Source organism: Macaca nemestrina, chromosome 4, assembly GCF_043159975.1.
Source record: "Macaca nemestrina isolate mMacNem1 chromosome 4, mMacNem.hap1, whole genome shotgun sequence".
Classification (NCBI taxonomy): Eukaryota; Metazoa; Chordata; class Mammalia; order Primates; family Cercopithecidae; genus Macaca; species Macaca nemestrina.
This window is the reverse complement of record NC_092128.1, coordinates 14,737,038-14,761,046: the sequence shown is the minus strand read 5'-3', so window position 1 is coordinate 14,761,046 and position 24,009 is coordinate 14,737,038. Positions and strand designations below refer to the sequence as shown.

The 24,009-nt window shown below is 35.8% G+C and overlaps 2 protein-coding genes across 2 annotated transcripts in view; one reads left to right on the top strand and one right to left on the bottom strand.

The window, feature by feature from the left end:
- Positions 1–10,385: 10,385 nt before the first annotated feature.
- The window catches only part of LOC112425398 (nif-specific regulatory protein-like), a 119,694-nt gene continuing 106,070 nt past the window's right edge, over positions 10,386–24,009 (bottom strand). Inside the window, exon 7 of the mRNA XM_071094119.1 lies at positions 10,386–12,028. The gene's annotated coding sequence lies outside the window, so the exon portion shown is untranslated. The remainder of the gene's footprint in view (positions 12,029–24,009) is intronic.
- LOC105474818 (olfactory receptor 2A2-like) lies at positions 11,780–12,712 on the top strand. Its single transcript, XM_011729630.3, has one exon. It carries the CDS (start codon positions 11,780–11,782, stop codon positions 12,710–12,712), a length of 933 nt encoding a protein of 310 aa, XP_011727932.2.

The window sequence follows — 24,009 nt, the reverse complement described above, 5'->3', positions numbered from 1 at the left end:
AGTTCCAGCTGATCCCACTTTAGAGACCCTCACTGGGTGGGGTCTCAAGGGGCGTCTGATTAGACATGTCTTGTGGTCAAATCTCTGTGATCACTTTGTACTTACTTGTGAGGCTTTTCCTCCTTTGACACTTTCGAAAATATGCCATGACTCAATAGCCAGTGGACTGTAAATATTCATGCTCTCTCCATCACACAGGAATTAAGAGCAGGCTCCTCATACTCCATCACTAATGTGAGCCTGAGATTTTAGGATAAAAGTTTGCAACTCAATATTCTAATTGGAGCACAGCAGTTCAATGAAAACAAGCACAGAGATATCTTGTACAGATTAATTTTTAAGAGTGCATTTAACAAGATCTTAGATTTTTAATTGTTTTCCTTTATATTTAGCAGCCATATAATTAAAAGCATCTTATATCTTGATATTGAAAAAGCCCTAGTTTTAATTATATATTCAGAGAGCCATTCTCATCTTATCCTGGAATACCCAGAAATGTAATTCTTAACCCCAAGCTGATAGCTGATGATAATTTTGCCTGGAAGAGAACATAGAAGGAAAAATTACTGATATCAAAACCTCAGGATAGGTTAGAGTTATTTTTGAGATGGAGTCTTGCTCTGTCACCAGGCTGGAATGCAGCGGCATGATCTTGGCTCACTGCAAACTCTGCCTCCTGGGTTCAAGTGATTCTCCTGCTTCAGCCTCCCGAGTAGCTGGGATTATAGGCGCCTGTCACCACACCCAGCTAATTTTTGTATTTTCACTAGAGATGGGGTTTCACCATGTTAGCTGGGATGGACTCCCATCTCCTGACCTCGTGACCCACCTGCCTCAGCCTCCCAAAGTGCTAGGAATTACAGGCGTGAGCCACTGAGCCCAGCCTGGAGCCCTTATACTATAGAAATATTTACCATGTAAAGAAGGGAATCACGTAGACTGATAGGGCAGGGATTTCTAAAGCTGAACATTACTCTGATATTCAGAGCACAAGTTATCTTACTTTCACTAATCTCAGAAAGTATTACCCTATCTTGCTTCCTTTTAATTCCTGAAATTTAAAGTGTTATATACTAATGTATTATTGTTTCCATTTTTTTTCTTGGTGCTCCTCAGCCAATTTTAAAATCAACTTGCCCATTTCTAGCCCTCACACAACAGCATATGAATTTCCTCTCAGTGTCTACCATCCCTTATATCAAAATATTTCACTGATAGAATTCTCTGTGACATTTGATTCGACAACAAAAACAATGGTGACTGTCCCACAAGATGAGAAAAGCTTTTAGGGGAAATAGATGCCTACCTAGGCATCCTGGGATAAGCTGAATTCACTTTAAGAGGGGGAGAAATGTTAACTAGAATAAGCAAAAAAGAGAGAATTCTCTTCCATGAGGAAGGCAAAGGAGTGAACTCAACCTAGAAATGTAATGAAGCTTAGGTGGAATGGGTTATACAGACTCAGCAAATAACGCAGGATACTGCTAGGACTCACTGTTACAGGAGGGGTTTGTGCCCTGACCCAACAGGACTTACTGGCTGGTTTTTTTTGTTTGTTTGTTTTGGTTTGTTTGCTTGTGTGTTTGTTTGTTTGTTTGTTGAGACAAGGTCTTGCTCTGTCACCTGTCAAGGCTGGACTGCAATGGCATGAAGTTGGCTCACTGCAACATCTGCCTCCCAGGTTCAAGTGATTCTCCTGCCTCAGCCTCCTGAGCAGATGGGACTACAGGCATGCACCACCACAGTGAGCTAATTTTTATATTTTTAGTAGAGATGGGGTTTTGCCACGTTGCCCAGGCTAGTCTCAAACTCCTGAAATAAATTGATCCACCCGCCCCAGCCTCCCAAAGTGCAGGGATTACAGGTGTGAGCCACTGCGCACAGCCCCTGTTGGCTGTAGTGATGCAGACAGAAGCAAAAGCAACCCGGGGCCAATGGCCTTCCATTCTACCTGCATAAGCGCAAGAGGATCACTGAAGGGAACCTTGTAGACCTTATAACTTACTGAAATTGTCTGGGGCACTGATAATTTCCACTGATGGACTATGACTGCCTTCACCCCAAGAATAGATCTGAATAAGATGTGAGCTGTAGTACAATTAGGAGCTCTGAGAACCATTCTGAAAACACCATGCCCTCACCTGAGGACAGAGGTGGGCCCTGCTATATAACAGCACACAGTAGAAACTAGTTTCAGTGGAAAGCCTTTAATCCCAGATAGGGTGACTTAATTTGTCCCTAACAGATTTAGACCCAGAAATAACCAAATCATGACTAATCGTAATGATACTTGTCCACAATATATTGAAGGAACCAGCCCCCAATATTTCAACGTAGGTTCTTTTCTATTTTCCCTAAGTGTCGGCCAGTCTGAGAAATAAAGAGAAAGAGTACAAAAGAAAGAAATTTTACAGCTGGGTCTCTGGGGGTGACATCACATGTCAGCAGGTTCCATGATGCCCCTTGAGCTGCAAAACCAACAAATTTTTATTATGGATTTCAAAAGGGGAGGGGTATACGAATAGGGTGTGGGTCACAGAGATCACATGCTTCAAGGGCAATAAAATATCACAAGGCAAATGGGCAGGGCAAGGTCACAAGGCCAGGGCAAAATTAGAATTACTGATGAGGTTCCCTGTCCCACTGTGCACGCATTGTCATTGATAAACATCTTAACAGGAAACAGGGTTCAAGAGCAGAGAACCAGTCTGACTAGAATTTCGCCAGGCTGGAATTTCCCAATCCTAACAAGCCTAAGGGCACTGCAGGAGACCAGGGCATATTTCATCCCTTATCTACAACTGCATAAGACAAGCACTCCCAGAGTGGCCATTTTAGAGGCCTCACCTGGGAATGCATTCTTTTCCCAGGGCTGTTCCTTCCTGAGAAAAAGAATTCAGCGATATTTCTCTTATTTGCTTTTGCAAGAAGAGAAATATGACTCTGTTCTGCCCGGCCCTGCAGGCAATTAGACTTTATGGTTATCTCCCTTGTTCCCTGAAAATCGCTGTTATTCTGTTCCTTTTCTAGGTGCCCAGATTTCATGTTGTTCAAACACACATGCTCTACAATTTGTGCAGATAATGCAATCATTACAGGATCCTGAGGTGACATACAACCTCAGCTTAAGAAGATGATGGGATTAAGAGATTAAAGTAAAGACGGGTATAGGAAATTATAAGAGTATTGATTGGGGAAGTGATAAATGTCCATGAAATATTTACAATTTATGTTCAAAGACTGCAGTAAAGACAGGTGTAAGAAATTATAGAAGTATTAATTTGGGGAACTAATAAATGTCCATGAAATCTTCAAAATTTATGTTCTTCTGCTGTGGCTTCAACCAGTCCCTCCGTTCGGGGTCCCTGACTTCCCACAACAATAATAATAATCTGGTGTATGAGCATGGGCCACATCTGTTAGAAAGGGATAGCAAATACTACTCTTAATTCTTACTGATTTATTCTGGAATGAAACTGCTTATACCATGATCACACTGAAGTATAACATTGGCATTGTTGGTAACATTCAACTATTTTATGTAAATAACTCATATGTCAATATTGAAACATGATGAAATATATTGTAAAATAGGGTTCAAACTTCCTCAGAATGTGATACCAATGGAAAAGGATGGCCTTGTGGAAGAACTTAATTTAACTAACCATCAGCTAATATCTACGCTAAATTGTTCTGCATAAGGTTATCACAGGGTGCAAATAAAGGGGGGAAGCAGGTAATCAGATTAGTGCAAAAACATGAAAATGTATGTGTATGTCACGACTTTATAGGATGGATTAGCTGTTTTCTTAGGTCTATCCCTACCCCACACTGAATCACAGATATTAGGCATAGTTATGCTGACACTATTGCTGTACCTGTTATGTAAACGCTTTTCTAAATATAGATACTCTGAAAAGTATGATCATTCTGGTAAAAGAGCCTAAGCCAAGTGCCAGGTAAGTGAACTGTACAAGAAAGGGTTAACTCAGTTAAATTTATATAAACTCATATAAAACTTTAAAATATTCTAATCCTATCACTTAGAGTAAGACACAGAAATGAAAATTTTTCCCTTTGGAATTTGGATTCAGGGCCATGTTATTTCAGGTGGGAAATTTGAAGCAATAGCTTGAGACCTATAATAAAGATAGCATTGATAGAACAGCATCTGTTCAAGGAAAAAACATAGGATCTAAAAAGTGAAAACACTGCTCAGTGGTTAAGATGAAATGGCTTTATGGGATAAGCAGAATTCTCTAAAGAGCCCCCCTTAGACTTTTGTTACTTAATCAAACACTAATCTAGGTTCTGCCGTGAAGGGGCTTTGCAGATCAATGGGTCTTAAAATGTGAAGGTTACTGTGTAACAATCAGGTGCATTTTCTAAAGGCTGGGAATTTTTTTCACCTAGCAAAAGAGGAGGAAGTCAGAGAGATTTGAAGTGTGTGAAGCACTCAACAAATGATTGCTGATTTAAACACGGACATAGTCGCGTGTAGACACCAGAGTGGCAGCAGGCAGCTGAGGCCATCCCATAGGACAGAAAACAGCAATGACAAATGGACAGAGACTTCAGTCCTACAATCACAAGGAATCTAATTTTTCCAACAACCATTAAACTTGAAAGAGGATCCCAAGTCTCAGATGAGAACTGCAGACCAAGCTAAAACCTTGATTTGGTTTTAGAGAGAATCCAGCTGACCACCAGGACTTCTGACCAATGGAAACTGTGAGATAATAGATATGTGTTGTTTTAAGCCGTGTTTGTTAATTTGTTGCAGCTGCAATAGAACACAAATGATGAATACACTTTTGGTATTAAATAAAGATCATTTGTTTCGAGTTCTGGTTCTTGCTAGATTGGTAATCTATAATTTAATGCAATAATTCTCTACCTCTTTGGTCTCAGAACACCTTTAAATTCATAAAAGTTACTGAGAATCTGAAGATATTTCATGTATATAAGTATATTTGTTGATGTTGTTATAATAGAAATCAAAACTGACAAATTTATTAGATATTTACTTTTGATTAATTTAAATGGCTTCCCATATAGGTTAATATGATATTCTTTATAAGATATTCTTACAAATAATATATTTTATTAAAAATAACTTTATTTTACAATTTTCCAATTCTTAAAATATTCAGCTTAATAGAAAGCTGCATTTTATATTTTCTTCCTTCTATCTGTTGTCATATCACGTATCAGCTAGCCTCTGAAAACATTCAGTGTGCACTCATGAGAGAACAAGGGTAAAAAAATACTAAAACTGTCTAAATAGTATTGTGAAATAGTTTTTATCCCACAGACTCTTTGAAAACTTGTCAAAAATTCTAGAGTCCCTCGATCACACTTAAAGAATAGCAGACAGTATATCAAAATGTCAGCGTTCATATCTGTAAAATGAGGATAATGATCAGATTAAAATACATAGTCCATATAAAGCATTTGTCACATTTTCTGAAATGTAAAAAGGGCTCAATAATTGATACCTGTGGCTATTTTAATGCTTTTCCATTTGTATCCATCACCTTCTACTGGAAATAGAAATATACCTTGGCATTGAGAGATCTGTTCCTTCTCAGAGTCCCCATGCCAGGTTCCATGAAAACCATCTCTCAACTATCTGAAAGTCATGGCCTCTCTTATACCTTCATGGAGATTGTAGGGAAGTATAAAGTAACAAAACCATAATAATTTTGAGAGTTTGGATATTGTAATCTGTGATGTCAGCCTCGTGTCTATGACCCTTGAGATCTGTGAAAGCTTGTGCAGAAATAGTGTGATGCCATCATCTGCCCTGCCTGGTCCTGATAATTTTCCTGCAAGGACAATCAAAAAATCTTCAGTCTCCTCCAGAGAGAAAATCCAGAGATCTTCCCCCTACCCCTTAGAGAGAAGACAAATAAGTATGTATTATTATCCTTCTGGGAATTTAATTCTCAATAGAAACTCAAGAACGTTTTTATTCATCTGATTCTAAAATAAAAGCTATGCTCCTGGAGTTAGCTAAAGAAACTTCAGTGAGTCCAATGAATCTGTCCATAGCTGGGATTTAATCCTATGAAGGCTCCCAGAGGCAGTAGGAGTCTATATTCATTTTAGCGGTATGTGTCTCATCTCTGTAGGGTTGATTCTAGGTCAAAGTATTTTCCTCAGGGAAAGTGTAGTGCTAACGTCTCCTTATATAGAAGATATTCATTTCTGCTGGGAGGTGGTTTCCAGTACAGGTAGTTGAACTAGGGCAGGATGACTGCAGAAATCACCATGGCTATGCTGGAAGAACAACATCCCTGGGTGACTTTCCCTCCTGAATCAAAGTGTAGATTGCAGGTAGTTGGAATACACACCAATGTCCCTCTCCTCCTCCCAGGGAATGTCTTCCTGCTCTGCTGTGAACAGGGGTCCCAAGGTTCCCCCAGCATCTCTCTCACCATCACCTCCCAATGTCCCTTGATGACGAAGGTCAGAGCTAGCCCCATTGTCTCAATGAGAAGGGGGTCAGAGAAACAGGGACTTTGTATCCAGGTCTCTGAATAAGGCTCTGAAATAGCCAAATTAATGCAAGGACTTTATACATTACCCAGCCTAAATAAAGATATACATGGCCAGGAAAACCTCCCTCAATGGAAAAGAAAAATTTATCAACAGTTACATTACATCTTTTTCTATCTGAAAGAGTTTAAAAGGTAAGTCTGTCATAGAATTATATCTTTGGGGGAACTATCCCAGGCTATCACTACTCCTAAGAGTTAGAGAAATAGAATAAAGCAGTCTAGCTGAAGAAACATTACGGGTTGCAGGACTGCCTGGGTGGAAAATAGCTCATACTGATCATGAAAACCTTTTGTTTTCTGATCTGCTATTGTTTTATTTACTCTATTGGGAAGGTGACATTTTAGGCATCATCACTGTGATATTTTGTTCTCCATTCCAGTGTATTAGCCACTTAAAGATGTTAATCTGCCTGTGATTTTATTTTTTTAAATTTTCTCTGTTTTCTTTAACAGCAAATGGAAAGGGTAATGGCAAAAAAAGATTATAATCCAGAAAAAATAACCAGACTAAAATATCAAGAAACAAATGTTCCTACTGGGTAACAATAGATTGAATTATCTTCAATAATATTGTTATCCTGTATATTCAGAAATTAAATATGTTTCAGACGCTGAGTATTACGTCCAACTCTGTTTAAGAAAGATTTTGCAATATGACGTTACTATCCCCACTTGGCATACTATAGGAATATATCTCACTGTAACAAAATAATTTAATGCATATTTATATAGAACCCTCTTCAAATACAATGTATTTATAGAAATTTAAGAATTTGTGATTTTGCCTCTCTGTTTTATTGAGTTATTGATCTCAAAGAAACACTGCCCATGTGACTGATCCCTCTCAGGCTTTGTTCGCAAAAGTTTGCAATGCTGACATGTGTATCTTCAAGCCTACCTCTCAGGTTATTTACCTCCATATGAAGTACTTGCTTCAAAAATTCATTACTCTAAAATTATCCTCAAGCATTGATTCAAAGCAGGTATATGATACTATATTTGTTTTTTACAGTTTGTGTAACAAATTACCACAACTGTGGTTGAATAAAACATTAGAAATGTATTCTCTCACAGATCTGGAATCTAGTAAAATTTTTCTCCCTTTGGGAATCCTAAAGGAGAACATGTTTCATCCCTCTTCCAGCTTCTGGGGATTATCAGTATTCTCCAGTGTCTGGCCACATCTCTGTCTGCTCCGTCTTCTCATCACCTTGCCTCTCTGTGCCTTCAGCAGTTTGTTTCAAATCTCCTTCTGCCTTTATTGCATAAGAAATGTTGTCATTGGAATTAGGGCTCATCCATAAAATTCAGGATTATCTTAAGATTCTTAATCATATCTGCAAAGACCCTCTTTCAAAATAAGGCAATATTCACGGGTGCTGAGGATTAGGATAGGGATAGATCTTTTTGGGGTCACCATTCAATCCACTACACATACAGAACATTTAAGTGGGGCAATTTTATCTACAGACACAATATAGTTCCCATTATTATGCTAATTTGAATGTATCCTTTGAAAACACTGTTTTTAATTATTTTGACCTTTCAAATAATCAAATTGTAATTGTAATGTTTTTTAAAAAAGTATAAATCATGTCCTGGCCAATAGACAAAAATATATATTATATACATTTACTATATATAGTCTATATATTATATGTGTATAGTTTATGGAATATATTTAATATACATATACATGAATAAACCTATGACTAACTAAAAATGTCATTCATCTAAGTAATAAACATTTTCTGAGTGTCTACTGTTACCTACAAGTATACTAGTTATTATAGGAGATAAAGAAGTGTAAGATATATTACCATTCATTATCTGATGAAGGCATATCTCCATTCAAACAAATGACATTTGGTATCCTTGCCCCTTCATCTTTGATTTTACCTTGAGAATTGTCTATATTGTCATAGTAAGGACATAACTCTTTTAACTGTTATGATTGACCAAGCCTATATCTTTAATAGGTGCCTAAAGAGCCTACCCTTGTGCCTCTACTCTAATTTGCTAGAATAGAAAAGACTATCTTTATAGGCCGTCTATCAAGTAGGCTTTCAATGGTGCCTAGATAAGTTCAAGCAGGCTGCTTCCTTTCTTTTTATAGTAACTGGTTGTAAACGTGCAAGAAAATCCTTCCAAGAAGAGGTTATGATTCCACTACAATTCCCCTTCATGCTTATACAATGAGGCTAGTGGATAAGCACAGTAATGACATTAGTATTTTTGAAAGATTCATATGACTTCTCCAACTTAAATACAGGCCTGCCTGAAAATTTACATTTACCTATGCCTCAAATCCTCCAAACGGATAGCCAGAATTCTCAAAATTTTATTACTGAATCCATCTTACATTATTATGCACTAAAAAAATAAAGTCAGTAATAAGTATAAACTGAAAATACATCCATCATAGAAAGAGATTTAACTTATAACTATCTGGAAATGTGTCTGCTTTATAGAAACCTTGCCATTAGCCATGTGTGATAAAATGAAATTATATTTATATAACATTTTAAGTGCTATGTTATTATTTTAAATTATTTTTTAACTTGTGATTTCCGTATGAGTAAAGATATTATCTTCTATTTAACATGTATGAAGGGTTAACTCATTCTCAATGTCATTCACCTATGAAAAAGGACTTCCCCTCAAGGTAGAAACTGAAATTGAGGAGGAAACACTAGATTACATAAAACATGAGATATCTGTATTTTTTGTCCTTAATAATATATGCAGAAAGATGTCTACGTGGGAAATCTGAAGCACAGTGTTAAGATGGTTCTTTCACATGACACCATATGGAACCTGGGGAGTAACAGAAGGTTAATTTAAGAGTATAGCATCATGACTGATAAGTTAGACATCCCCTTCCATTAGGAGGCATCTTATAGTGATACACCTTAATATATTTGGGATTTTTGCTTGTTCGATTTTTAGATGAGTAGAGAGAGATATATACATACATAAATTGATTGACTTGACTGAGCATTTCTAAGTCTCAGAATTTACTATTAAAAATTTCATATAAAAAGGCAATAAATACAAACATATACATATATAATTTAATTACTGAAGCATTATATAGCACACAATCTAATGATGAGATAATACATTAAGTCAATTAGAATGTTTATATTGAATAATAGCTATTCAAACTATGTGTTAGAGAAATATTTTGACATGGAAAATGGTTCATGATATATGATAGAGCTAGTTAAACAAACAGCATTTTTCACATAATTTTTATAATAATATTATATATGAAATAAACAGTAGAAAACTATAACTGCACAATTATTTAAAATGATCACTTTTGTTTGTATGTTCCAAGATGTCATCTCTTTAGTCCTTTAACTAGAGTTTCGTGTGTTTCTAGATTTGTAAAACTTGAAGTCAAAATCTCATACAAAGTAGGTATCACATTGTTTACACAAGGGACTACACAAAAGCTAAAATATTCAAGATTCTATAATTTCTAAATAAGAATAAAAGCAAGAAAATAACATAAAACCTGATGGTTAATAAGGCAGTAGAATTACAAACATGTATTTTTCACCAAAAATAAAATAATAAATTTCAAAACTATTTTCTTCAATGCTAACACCTAAAGGAAGTCAGTTAAGTGACACTATTTTCAGAAGAATCTTGAGAATGTATTATCCCCTGTAATAATTTGTATGCTTTCTCAAATTATATGTTCTTGTTTTCAGTGTAGAATACCAAAAATTAATGAAATCATGATAAGAGCAAATTATTGTGATAAAAATATAAATTATTAAAAATTCAATAAAACCCAGATAAATATAAATATCGGCTTATAAATATAATTCTTTATTAAAAGTGATTATAACTTTTGGAGGAAATGGCTGTTTTGTGATTGAAGTGGGGAGTATACAAAGGGAGCTTGAAACATCTGGTCCTATAGAAGGAAATAACTGCTCAAATACTATGGGAACATGTTAAAAAGACAGAGGAGCAAGCTTAGGAGGCCCAGATATAGGAAAATTAAGCACTAAAAAAACGACAACAATGAAGTACAACCCACTGAATAAAAAAAATCCATGAGTCCATACTGATGGATAGATAGATGATAGATAACAGATAACAGATGATAGAGAACAGATAGATAACAGATGATAGATAACAGATAGATAGCAGATAGATAAGTGAATGAAGCATTTTTTATTCTAAAGTTGTCAACTAATAAATGTAAAAGCAATTATAGAGTCAGAACAACACATTTTGAATCATTACTAATAATTGAGTTAGGCAAGATAATCAATGGATGCTAAAACTAGTGACTGAATGGAACTAGTGAAGTGATGTTATGAGGAACAAGCTACATATGTAATAATTTTAATGGGTACTCCAGAAACTAATCAGGGGGGAAAAATCACATAATGGAGATATCTGGGAAGGACTATCTTCACCCAGTGATCCAAGTTAGCTTCACCCTAATAATAGGACAAATTAATATCATATGCTTGCTCAGAATGCACACAGGAGAACACTATTTTTCCTGCAGAAAGTGAATAATTTGAACAAAAACACTGAGGAATATAGTACACTCTCAATTTGTTGGACATTATGCTAAAGAATTCTTCAAAACATCAGTGTTCAGAAAGGCACAAAAAGGCTGAGTAAATATTATAGGTACAGGAGACTAAAGACAGATGACTTTAGATACACACATAATCTGGTGTGGTTGGAGGGAGAATATTGTATATTAGAGAAAAGAAACATGTCAATATCAATATTAAACATGTGAATGTCAATATTAAATTTTCTGATTTTAATACTTCCATTGTGGTCAAGCTAGTGGGAATTAGTGTTTTCTTACTGAAAAATCAGAAATTTAGAATTAAATGGGTATTATGTCTACACTTTAATCTTAACGGGTTCAAAAAATAAAAATTACATAGAGAAAGATAATAAGATAAATAATAAATGTTAACATTTGCTGAATCTGCATGAAATTAAGTGGGAGTTCTTTGCAAAATTTGTGACACTATTTGTAAGTTTAAATTTATTTCATAATTAAATGCTAAAAATAGGTAACAAATCTTGGGAATTTGAAGGGGCTTATCTAATAGGAACAAGCATATAGCCTTTTATAGCCTTTATCTTAGCTCATTTTCTGATAAAAATTCAAAATTTCTGACCTTTGTATCACACTTCAGTCCTTGACAGACTTCCATTAAGGAATGGGAGTCAACCAATCATGGATCCCAGAATTCATCCTGGTGGGATTCCAGCTCAGCGCCGAGATGGAAATGCTCCTCTTTTGGATCTTCTCCCTGTTATACATCTTCAGCCTGCTGGCGAATGGCATGATCTTGGGACTCATCTGTCTGGACCACAGTCTGCACACCCCCATGTACTTCTTCCTCTCACACCTGGCCGTCATTGACATGTCCTATGCTTCCAACAATGTTCCCAAGATGTTGGCAAATCTGATGAACAAGAAAAGAACCATCTCCTTTGTTCCATGCATAATGCAGACTTTTTTGTATTTCGCTTTTGCTGCTACAGAGTGTCTGATTTTGGTGGTGATGTCCTATGATAGGTATGTGGCCATCTGTCACCCTCTCCAGTACACTGTCATCATGAGCTGGAGAGTGTGCACAATCCTGGCTCTCATGTCCTGGTCATGTGGGTTTGCTCTGTCCTTGGTACATGCAATTCTCCTTCTAAGGTTGCCCTTCTGTGGGCCCTGGGATGTGAACCACCTCTTCTGTGAAATTCTGTCTGTCCTCAAGCTGGCCTGTGCTGACACCTGGGTTAACCAAGTGGTCATATTTACTACCTGTGTGTTTGTCTTAGTCGGGCCTCTTTGTTTGATGCTTGTCTCCTACATGCACATCGTCGGGGCCATCCTGAAGATCCAGACAAAGGAGGGCCGCATAAAGGCCCTCTCCACCTGCTCCTCCCACCTGTGTGTGGTTGGACTCTTCTTTGGCATAGCCATGGTGGTTTACATAGTCCCAGACTCTAATCAACGAGAGGAGCAGGAGAAAATGCTGTCCCTGTTTCACAGTCTTTTTAACCCAATGCTGAACCCCCTGATCTACAGCCTGAGGAACGCTCAGGTGAAGGGCGCCCTCCACAGAGCACTGCAGAGGACGCAGTCTATGTAAGGAGTGGACAGTGTTAGTTGGATAGGTCTTTGCTTTTAAACAAGTGGTTTACTGAAGCAAAAACTGAGAACTTTTTTAGTTAGAAGTTTGATATAAATATGCTACTTTTTCTAATTCTAGCTCTGAAAATAGGACAAGATTACGGTGAAAAAATAGCATATTATATTTTACACTACCTTTTCCACTGAAAACTCTATGGAGTAGGAACCCAGTTGCTGGATTAAATTTTAATGTTGAGAGTCACTTCTATATGGAGAGTGGAAGAGATGGAAAAGCTATTTTCCTTTGGAATTTGCATCATTTTCTCAGCATTTTATTGCAAATCTCCCATTTTGAAAGAAAAGCAAACAAAACCCAAAGCAAGCATAAACAAATATAGATTAAAACGTATATAAATAAAATAGAAAATTGAAAAAGAATAAGTAAAATCAGGGAAATCAAAAGTGTTTCTTTGAAAAGATTAGCAAAATTGACAAACTTTAGCTACATTTACCAACAAAAAAGTTAAAGACTCAATTACTAAAATTAGGGACATAGAAAACATCATCAGCAATCTTACAGATACAGAAAGGATTATCAAAGAACATTATGAACAACTCTATGTGACCAGTTGGAAACTTACATAAAAGGAAACATTCCAAGAAAGTCACAATCTACCAACTCACTTGAAAATCAATAGATAATCTGAATACACTTCTAATAAGTAAGGAAGTTGAATTTGTAATTTTCAAACTTACACCAAATAAAGTTGCCAATCACATTGCTGTAGTGGCAAATACTATTTAATTTTTAAAAGAATAATTACTACTATTTCTTCATTAAAATCTCTCAAAAATAGAAGAAAATGGAACATTTCCCAACTTATTATATGAGGTCAGTATCAGTTGATACCAAAAAAATCAAAGACATCACAGGAAATGAAAACTATAGACCAATTTCTTTATGAATATAGATGCAAAATGATTCAACAAATACCAGCAAACCAAATGCAGCAAACATAATTACCAAGTGAGGTTTATTCAAAGAATGCAAGTTTGTTTAAGCATCCAAAAGTCAATGTAATAGACCATGTTAATAAAATAAAGAAAATAAAACACATCTGATTATACATATTAAAAGCATTTGACAATTCCAAAATCCTTTCCTGACACACACACAAGCGCGTGCACACACACACACACACACACACCCCAGACTAGAAATACAAGGGAACTTCTTCAAACTGATAAAGGGTAGATAAGAAAACCACAGCTAAAATTACAATTAATTGTTAAAGACTGGGATGCTTTCCCCATAAGAAATATGATCAAGGAAGTTTTTTTGTTGCTGCTTCTATTCAGCATTAGACTGGAAGTTCTAGCCAGAGCAATTAAACAAGAAAAAGAAATAAAAGGCATCCAGATTGGAAAGTCATAAGGTGAAATGATCTTGTAAATAGAAAATTCTAAGGAATTTTTTAAAAATCAGCTCAAACAAATAAATTCAACAACATTGCAGAATAAAAGTTTTATACTCAAATATCAATTGTATTTCTGTCAAGAAGCTGAGCTTGAGACAGCTGAGTTTCCAAGTGTCTGAGTAACCAAGCTAAGCAACCAGTCAAAATGACAGCAACAGTCAAGTGTTTAATCATTTACTGTGATAGCATAAGCAAGAGGTTGAACTAGAGTAAGTTTCAACTCCCACACTGTTTCATTTATCCCTTTGGAACTGCACTGGGCAAAGGTCAGGTGGATCGATACAGAAGTAGGGATCATCCCACCGCTGAAGGAGCCCAGAGCAAAAGGTCCTAATATTTTATGGATCTGAGAATACAGGAGAGGAGAAAAGAGGGAGAGAGAAGGGGAGTAGAAACATACTAAATACTGAGTCAGCGTGGAGAAAAGATGTCTTCAGGGTTTCCCCCTCTCCCCATAAGATGTAGGCCAAGCTCATCCAACCTAACTCACTCAAAACTAAATAGATAATCTGAATAGACTTGTAATAAGTGAAGAAGTTGAATTAGTAATTTTAAAACTTACACCAAATAAGGCCATCAATCACATTGCTGTAGTGGCAAATTAAACTTAATTTTAAAAGAATAATACTATTTCTTCATAAAAAATCTCTCAAAACAGAAGAAAATGAAACATTTCTCAATTTATTCTATGAAACCAGTATCACTTGATACCAAAAATATCAAAGACATCACAGGAAATGAAAACTACATTTCCAAAGACCTGTTAATCAAATGTTTGATGTGGCTTTCAGGGTATTCAATAACAGGGATAGAACTGAAGAGGCTGAAAGAACCCAGCATGGCAAATGATGGCATAGACAACAAGCCCAAATGATAGCAGTGACTATAAGCAGCGCCCTGCAATCTCAGGGTCACCCAGGGGGATTCTTCACCCACAGATCAAAAAAGCCTAATAGCAAACCTGCAGGTAATAGCTGCTACTTTAAGTGTGGGAAGTCAGGACATTGGAGCAAGAACTACCCGAGTCAGGGCAGCCCACCCAACCCTGTTCTCATTGCAGGCAGAAGGGTCATTGGAAAAGGGATTGTCCTGAGCTGTGAAGGAAGAAGAGGAAAATTTGACCTTTATAACGGACCTTGAAAGCATCTTCCATCTCTTTCAATATCTTTATAAAGACATAAATATATGGATGATTAAACAGCAATTAAACAGCACTTTATGCCATAATGGCCCTAACTGAGGGCTGGTGGAATAAGACTTTTCCACGCTTGTCCCCTCTCAGAACCATCAATTTTAACAAGTATCCATGCACAAACATATTTTCACAGGAGCTAAAGAAACCAGGTGAGTGATTACAGCAACTGTGTGTAGCACATAAATAAGAAAATATGCATTGCAAAGAGTAGGTAGGGTAGTTTCACAATACCTGCATCAACCCTCCCCTACTTCAGGCAGAACAGTGCAGAGAGAGATACCCTCTGCATAGGGGAAGGAGAGGGGAGAAAATAACAGATTTTGCCTCAGACTCCAACACTGGGCCAGCCTAGACTCCAACAGTGGGTCCACACCAGGCAGGCATTCACAACCATAGTCTCTGAGCTGGTACCCACAGATTTGGCAGCCTACCTGCCACTGCCGAATAGGTCCCCACAGATTCAGGCTCCTGGCTGGCTCCATGGCTCCAGGATTCAGGCCTCACATGCAGACTCAGTCTCCAATCTCATTCCAGCACTAGGACAGCCCACCCCAATGCCAGGCTACCCCAGCAGCTTTGGCCTCCTGACCACCTACAGGACTGGTCTGGCCTCCACAGTCCCAGGTTTCAGTCCTGTCCCAAACTCTCTACTGGTCTAGAGTAAGGGTTCCCCTAATAACCCCAGGCTTCAGGCATGCCTCAGTGCCAGGCCAGGCCCTGAAGCCTCAGACTCCAGCAGACCCAGGCTTTAGGCCTACACCAGCTGACTCAGAGTCTAGGCCAGTTCCAGCAGACCCCAGCACCAAGCTAGCCTCTGTGGACCCAGGTTCCAGGCTAGACCCAGGTTCCAGGAACTGGGCCCAACCTCATAGAACCAGGTACCTGGCTGACTCACTTACTGACCTAGGCACTAGACCAGCCTGACCAAGGGCTTCAACAGGCCCACCTACAGACCATGCCAGATGGCCTGCCTAAAATGACTGGACAAGTTGACTTGGGAAGGGCTTATCTAGACAATTCTGGTTTGCAAAGACTGGAATAAGTCTCTGCTTCTTAAAGTGAGAAGATACCAATGTATGGCCATAAGGATCATGAATAATCATGAAACATGGCAACACTAAAGGAACAAATGAAGCACCAACAACTGACCTTACAAAAATGGAGATTTACAAACTGCCTGACAAAGAATTCAAAATAATTGTCTTAAAGAAGCTCAATGAGCTACAAGAGAATATAAATAAACAAATAGATAAAATTAGGAAAACAATACCTGAACAAAATTACAAATTCAATAAGAGAAGGAAACCATAAAAAGAACCAAAGAGAAATTCTGGCACTAAACAACACAATAACAGAAATGAACAACACCATATAAAGTTTCAGCAGCAGACTCAATCAAATGTGAAATACTTGGTGAACTCAAAAACAGGTCATTTCATATTAGTCAAAGGTGGGGGAAAGAATGAAAAAGAGTGAAGAAAGCCTGCAAAAGCTATAGGATACCATCAAGAACTAATTTAGGCATAATGAATGTCCCAGAGAGAGCAGAGAAATAGAAGGAAAAAATGAAGCTATTAAAAATGATAGAAAACATCCCAAATATGGGAAAAGATATAAATATCCAGGTACAGAAAGCTCCAAGGTTTCCAGTCAGGTTTAATCTAAATGAGACTACACCAAGACATGCTATAATCAAATTGACAAAAATGAAAGACAAAGACATGATCCAGAAAGACAAAAGAAGCATATCACATACCAGGGAACACCAATATGCTCTCAAAATATTTCTCAGCAGAAATCTTACAGGCTGAGAGAGTGGGTTGATTTACTTAAAGTGCCAAATAGGAAAACAAAAGACTGCCAACCAAGAATACTTGAATGGCAAAACTGTCCTTCAGAAATGAAGGAGAGATAAAGACTTTCCCAGACAAACAAAAGCTAAGGCAATTTGCCACCACTGCACCTGCCTTACAATAACAGCTGAAGGGAGTTCTTCAACCTAAAAGAAAAGGACCCTAATTGGCAACATGAATCATGAAAGGAGAAAACTTAAAGGTAAAAGAAGTACACAATCTAATTCAGAATACTCTAATACTATAATGGTGGTGTGTTAATTACTTATATGTTTAGTCTAACGGTTAAATTATAAACTATTAAAAATTACTACAGTAACTTTTAAGGGATATGTAACATAAAAAGATGTAAACGGTGACATCAAATATTCAAAATGTGTGGTGGCAGAGAGTAGAATAAAAATGTAGTGCTTTCTCAGAAATCTGTAGAACAAAAAAATAAAAAATAAATAAATTTAAAATGTAGTGCTTTTTGTGGCCAAAGATACGTTATCAGCTTCGAATAAACTGTTATAACCACAAGAAACTTTTTGTAAGTGTATCGTAACCACAAATCAAAAATCGTTAATAGATACTTTAAAAAAGTGAAAAACAAGGAATCAAAACATACTATTAGGAAAAATCACTTAACCACAAAGGAAGACAATAAAAGAGGAATAGAGAAACAAAGTATAAATAAAACAACTAGAAAACAATTAACAAAATGGCAGAAGTAAGTCCTTACTTTATAAATAATCACCTTGAATGTAAACGAATTAAATTCTCCAATCAAAAGGCAGAGTGGCTGAATGGATCAAAAGCAAGGCCCAGCTTGATGCTGCCTACAAGAGAGTCACTTCACCTGTAAGGACACACATAGACTGAAAGTGAAGGTATCAGAAAAGATTTTCCATGAAAATGAAAACCAAAGGAGAGTAAGAGTAGCTATACTCATACCAGATAAAATAGACTTTAAGTCAAAAACTGTAGAAAGAAACAAAGAAAGTCATTACATAAATAATAAAGGGGTTAATTCAGCAAGCAGGTATAATAACACTCTGATGGAGCGTGCTGTTGAAGATCTCTATAGAGTTGCTCATTTTTGTCATTGTGGTTTTTGGTGTCAGAATTTCTCTTTATTTTTTTATGGTTTCTCTCCTGTATATCTATATCTATATCTATATCTATCTATCTATCTATATATATATATATCTCAAACCCAGGATCACCTAAACATAGAAAGCAAATATTAATAGATCCAAGAAGAGAGAAGACTTCAATACAATAATAGTAGAGGACTTCAATACCCCACTTTTAGCAATGGACAGATTATCCAGGAAGAAAATGTTAAACTATACTCCAGACCAAATGGACCTAACAGACATATACAGACCATTCCATAAACAGCTACAGAATACACATTCTTCTCAACTGCACAATGTCTAGAATAAATCATATATTAAGGCACAAAGTAATTCATAATAAATTTAAGAAGTTGAAATATCAAGGAGCTCTTCTGACCACGATGGTATCAAAATAGAAATTAATAACAGGAGGAACTTCAGAAAAATTACAAATACATGGAAATTAAATAATATGCTCCCTGACAACCAATGGGTCAATGAAGAAATTAAGAAAGATGTTTAAAATCTTTTTAGCCAAATGAAAATGGAAACACAGCATACCAAAACACATGGGATATAGAAAAAAATCATTCTAAGAGGGAAGTTTAAAGCAATAAATGCTTACATCAAAAAAGAATAAAGACTGCATACCAACAATCTCTGTTGTGCCTTAAGGAACTAGAAAAACAAGAATAAACTAAGCCCCAAATTAGTAGAATAAATAAAATAATAACGATCAGAGTAGAAATAAATGAAGTAAAGACTAAACAATAAAAACATCAAAAAAGTCTTCTTTCTGAAATGTTAAACAAAATCAACAAACTGTTAGCTAGTCTTAAAAAAGGAGAGAAGACTGAGATAAACAAAATCAGAATTGAAAAAGGAGACCTTACAATGATCTTAAGAAACAATTATAAACAATTATGCACCAACAAATTGGATAAGCTAGAAGAAATTGACAAATTTCTTGATACATTTTATTTACCAAGATTGAATTATGAAGAAATAAAAAATCTGAAAAGATCATGATCAGGTAAAGAGATTGATTCCACAATAAAAAGTCTCTCATCAAAGAATAGCCCAGGACTTGATAGCTTCACTGCTGAGTTTTACCAAATATTTAAAGAAGAACTAGTAAAAACTCTTCCAAAAAATTAAAAACGAGGAAATATTTCCAAACTCATTCTTTAAGGCCAGCATTACCCTGATAACAAAACTAGACAAGGATGTGGCAAGAAAAGAAAACTACAGGTTAATACACCTGATGAGCATAGATGTAAACATTTTAAACAAAATATTAGCAAACCAAATTTAACAACACATTAAAAGGATTTTTCACCATAATCAAGTGGGATTCAGTCCAGGAAAGCAAGGATGGTTCAACATATGCAAATCAAAAATGTGATACATCACATTAACAGAATGAAGGACAAAAACTGAATGATCATTTCAATACATGCAGAAAAAGCATTTGACAAAATTCAGTATCCATTCATAATTTTAAAAAAAGACCTCTCAACAAATTAGGAATAGAAGGAGTATATCTCAACCCAACAAAGGCCACATATGACAAACCCACAGATCACACTGTACTCAATGGAAAAAAATTGGAAGCTTTTCCTCTAAGATTTAGAACATGACACGGATTCCTACACTTTCCACTTCTAGTCAAAACAGTACTGAAAGTACTAGCCACATAAATTAGTCAATATAAAGAAATAAAAAACATTCAAGTTGAAAAGGAAGGAGTTAAATTGTCCCTGTTTGCAGATGGCATGATATATATACACATATATTTTATATACATAAAAATCCCTGAAGTTTCCACTAAACAACTGTTGAAACTAATAAATGAATTAGTAAAGTTGTAAGGTACAAAATCAACATACAAAAATCAGTAGTATACCTATACACTAGCAGAAAACTATCTGAAAAAGAAATCAAGAAAATAATCCTATTAACAATAGCTTACAAAATAACATATTTAGAAAGAAATTCAGCAAAGGAGATGATAGGCCTATACATTGAAAACTATAAAACACTGATGAAACAAATTGAAGACATGCCACTGCACCCAGCCTGCAGTGATTCTTTTTAATTGTTTGGTTATAAGATGGCTTTATGCTTTTAAAAATCCCCAAGGACTTGATGAGATTTTATGTGGGTATTTGTTGATAATTATTATTATTACAAATTAAAACATCATTGCAAACTATTTGTTTTTTATTCATTAAAAAATAATCCCATTATATGATAATATATATAACATTTATTAAAACAGCTTTTATAAAGCCAAATAAACTGAAAAGATAGTATTGTTTTACATTTTTGTAAAATTATTTGTCTGTCTTACCGAATGACTGCATTTGTAAGTTTTCTGTTGCATCTGATCTTTTATAATTTCAAACATCACATAACATTTGGAATACTCCGTTACACCTTTACAAGAGAACAAGAGTGGGAAAAACTAATGATATCTTAAATCCTTATTAGAAAAACTTTGTTTTCTGAAACCTAGTAAGGGTTCAGTAACTGTTGTTTATGGCTATTATTTCCCTTCCTCACTGTGAGCACATATATATTCCACTTCAGACAGAGATACACCTTGGCGTTGGGAGATCAATTCCTTTTTCAGGTTGCCATAACAGGTTCTATGGGAACCAAGTCACAACCTCTCTTACACCTTCATGAGAACTAAAGAGGTGTTTGAATTCATAAAATTGTAGCAATTTTACGTGTTTGGATACTGTAATTTGTGATATTTCTCTCAAGTTATTTACTCTTGAGATATTTGAAAATCTGTATGCAAACAGTGTGATGCCAAGATGTGTCCTCCCTTTTTCCTACAATTTTCCTCCAAGGACAATCAGACACAATCTTTGCTCTCCTCCAGAGAGAAGAGTCAGGGAACAATTTTGTTTCCCCTTAGGGAGAAGGTAGAAAGATATGAGGTCTCATAATCCTTCTGGGAATTTACTTCTTAGCTAATTCTAAATAAAACCCTTGCTCCTTGAGGTTTAATTTAGAGCTTCACACTCTATTTTGATAGCATCATCAAGTGGAGTATATGCTGCTGAATCTGGGATTTGTTCCTCTGGAGTCAGCTAGAATTTCTTATAGCACATCACTCATTTATGTAGTGTTTATTCTAGTTCAAAGTTTACCCCTGAGGAATATCTAGTGCTTACACCTTCTTATGCAGAAGAGATTTATTTGCACTGTGAGGTGGTTTTCAGTATAGCTAAAGTAGGACAGAGTGGCAGCAAAAATCCATAGCTATGCAGAGAGGAATGACACTCCTGGGTGGCATATCCTAAGTTCTTTCTAACTCAAAGTTTGTATACCAGGTAGATGAAATAGAAATATAGATGCACCCCACTCCCACCCAGCTCCGGGAGGTCTGCCTGCTGTGCTATGGCCAGGAGCCTTCTGATTGCTTAGCAACTGTCTCACCATCACCTCCCAGTGTGGATGGATGGTGGTCATCTAAACTGGCCCAACTCTATTGATTGAGAAGGCAACTAAAAGTAAGAGAGGCTTCAAATGCAGGCAATGCCTCTGGACAGGGACATTTTGGATAAGCCAACAGGATAAAAGGATCTTAGATACTAGAGAGAGTGAGAGAGACAGAGAGAGAGAGAGAGACAGAGACAGAGAGAGACAGAGAGAGAGAATTAGGCAGACAGAGATAGAGAATTATATATAGTAATATATATTTATTATATAGATCATATACATATGTAATCTAGCACAAATGAAGATATTCAGAGAAACTTCTGTTACTGGAGAACAAAATTCTGGTAGCAATTGCAGTTAATTCTTTCCCTTGCAGAAACAGTGTAAGAGGTAAGTTTGCAATATAATTGTTTCTTTTTGAAATTTTCTAAACCATTACTCTCAATGTCAAAAATTATTCAACTCAGAAATTACTGTGTGTGATATGGGATTCATCCTACCACAAAATAGAGCAGAATGAGTGCCAATTCTTCTGATCAGAGTTGAAGAAACAGGATAAAGCACCCTAGCTCAGTTACAGGACTGTCCAGGGGGAGTATTGTACATACTGACCCTGCATACTCTTGTTTTCTTCATTTCTACTATTTTATTGGCTCTATTTGGAAGGAAAAAATTTATTTAGGTACCTTAACTTTTCTCCTAGATTCCAGTGCTGTACCTTCTAAAACGTTTTGCTCTTTCTTCACTATTATTTTCATGTTTATTTTTTAACAGTGAAATAAAAATGATGGCAATGGAGAGAAAGGATTTAATAATTCAGAGACAGAAATAATTAAACTAAAAAGTTAAGATATTACTATATCATTTTTATATTACAGGAATTTTCTTTAGTTGTAGCAAAAATTCATGTTATGAACTTCATGCACATTTATATAAACCTCCCAAAATGTATTCATATTTATAGATCTAACACTGTCTCTCATTTGTGTTTGAGCCATTGCTGTTAAGCTGCCACTGCCATAAAATGTAGGCCTCTCTTAGGCTGATGTTTTGCAAGAGTTCACAACATTGCCTTCAAGGTCTTCAAGGTCTCTTTTTACTTTATTTTACTTTCTTATAAAATCATTTTCCAATAAAGCAATTATCCTGAAACTGTCTTCTTATATGCAACATTGAAAGCAGGTATAAGACATTAACCTTTATGTATTGTCAGTTTTCTCTGCAGATATAATACATTTCATTTGTCTAAGCTTATTCAAGTATATCCTATAGAAATAATGTCTATCAAATTACGTGGATTATTCATCGCATTTTAATAAACCCATTTTCAAATGATTAACTTCTAAGTGTGAACGTTTCCTAGTAAAGTTAAAATCATGTCTTGGTAATTGATAGAAACTGACAAATAGAAGACACTAGTGAATGTATTTTTCAACAAAATATAACAATCTGTTTTGCATTTTCTATTTTCCTGTTTCATCTAATACTATTTTAGTTATTATCAGGGCCATAAAGATGTTTAACACTTATAACCCATCCATAAGACTTTTACAACTGGTTATAGAAGGCATATCAGCTCAAATGAATGACATTTGGTATCAAATCCCTCTTCCTTTTTAATTTTATCTTGAGCATGCAACATATCTTCAAAATAGGAATATAACTCATTTCACAGTTTTTACTGACAAACCTGTATACACTTAACAGGTGTCTGAAGAGCTTCCTTGTAAGAATCTACTCTAATTCCCTAGAAGACTCTCTTTATAGGCTGATTACCTAGACTTTCAATGAAATGTAAGGAAACAGGCTATCACCTTCCTTTCTATGGTAGCTGGTTGTAGACAAACAGAAGAATCCCCCAAGTTGAGAAGCCCTATGTCTCTGCTGCTCTCTGAGCCACTCCTGTGGATTATACAGTGAGGTAGTTGATAAGCACAGTAACAACACTAGTATTTTTGAATAATCCAGATGCGATTTCTAGCTTCAAATATGCCTGCCTCATAATTTACATTCACTTATGCCTGCTATTCTCCAAAGTGATATACAATATTTTCCAAACTATTTATATTATTAAATCCATCCCACTTTCATGAACACAAAAAATAATGTCAATAATAAGCATGAATTAAATCACATCCATCATTGTAAAATAAATAATTCATATTTATCTGGGCATATATTAGTTCTGTAGAAAATATACTTTGACTATGAGCAATAAAAATAACATCACA

Excerpts from the sequence above, each read along its gene's own strand:
- LOC105474818 (XM_011729630.3), top strand. The coding sequence starts at position 11,780 with ATGGGAGTCAACCAATCATGGATCCCAGAATTCATCCTGGTGGGATTC.